We start from the raw sequence: 546 nt of genomic DNA, 5'->3' as shown, positions 1-546 counted from the left end.
GGGGGGGGGGGGGGGGGGGGGGGGGGGGGGGGGGGGGGGGGGGGACAATACCTCTGGGCCTCCGCCAGCTTCTCCAGCCGGTAGCGCTCGGCCTCGGCCGGCTTCTTGATCGTGGCCTCCAGCTCGTGCTCCTTGCGGATGATTTCCTGCTCCTGCAGCTGGATCTGCTGGGTCCGCTCCACCACCAGCACCTGCATCTTCTGCTCCTCGATCTTCTGCTTGGTCTTGGCCACCTGCACGGGGAGGGGTTGGGGGTCACCGCCGGGGGGGGGAGGGTCAGCAGGGCCAAGGCAGCGGGAATTGACACCACAGGGCGAAGGATCAAACATTGGCTGCGCCAATGGGCGTCGCCACCATGGACACCCAGGGTTCATGCCAAGCCGATGCCCCCAGGGAGGTCAGAGGTCAATGTCGAGGGGGTCATGGGTCAACACTGCTGGCATTTGTAAGTCAAGATTTGACCCCCTGTTGAGAGGATTCAAGGGGTGAAAGGTCAAGAACCGGCAACAGTGAGGGATCGAGGGACACCACCATGGGGGGGGGGGG

General features: G+C 65.4%; 1 protein-coding gene across 1 annotated transcript in view; it reads right to left on the bottom strand.

The window, feature by feature from the left end:
• LOC113408158 (flotillin-1-like) overlaps positions 1-546 on the bottom strand; it is a 14,578-nt gene that overhangs the window by 3,532 nt on the left and 10,500 nt on the right. The window contains exon 2 of the mRNA XM_029913772.1: positions 50-233. Within this exon, the coding sequence (XP_029769632.1) occupies positions 50-233 (184 nt within the window). The remainder of the gene's footprint in view (positions 1-49; positions 234-546) is intronic.

This window comes from Terrapene carolina, unplaced genomic scaffold (genome assembly GCF_002925995.2).
Source record: "Terrapene carolina triunguis isolate 2854851 unplaced genomic scaffold, T_m_triunguis-2.0 Scaffold907, whole genome shotgun sequence".
In the NCBI taxonomy this organism is placed as follows: Eukaryota; Metazoa; Chordata; order Testudines; family Emydidae; genus Terrapene; species Terrapene triunguis.
This window is presented reverse-complemented; position numbering and strand designations above follow the sequence as displayed.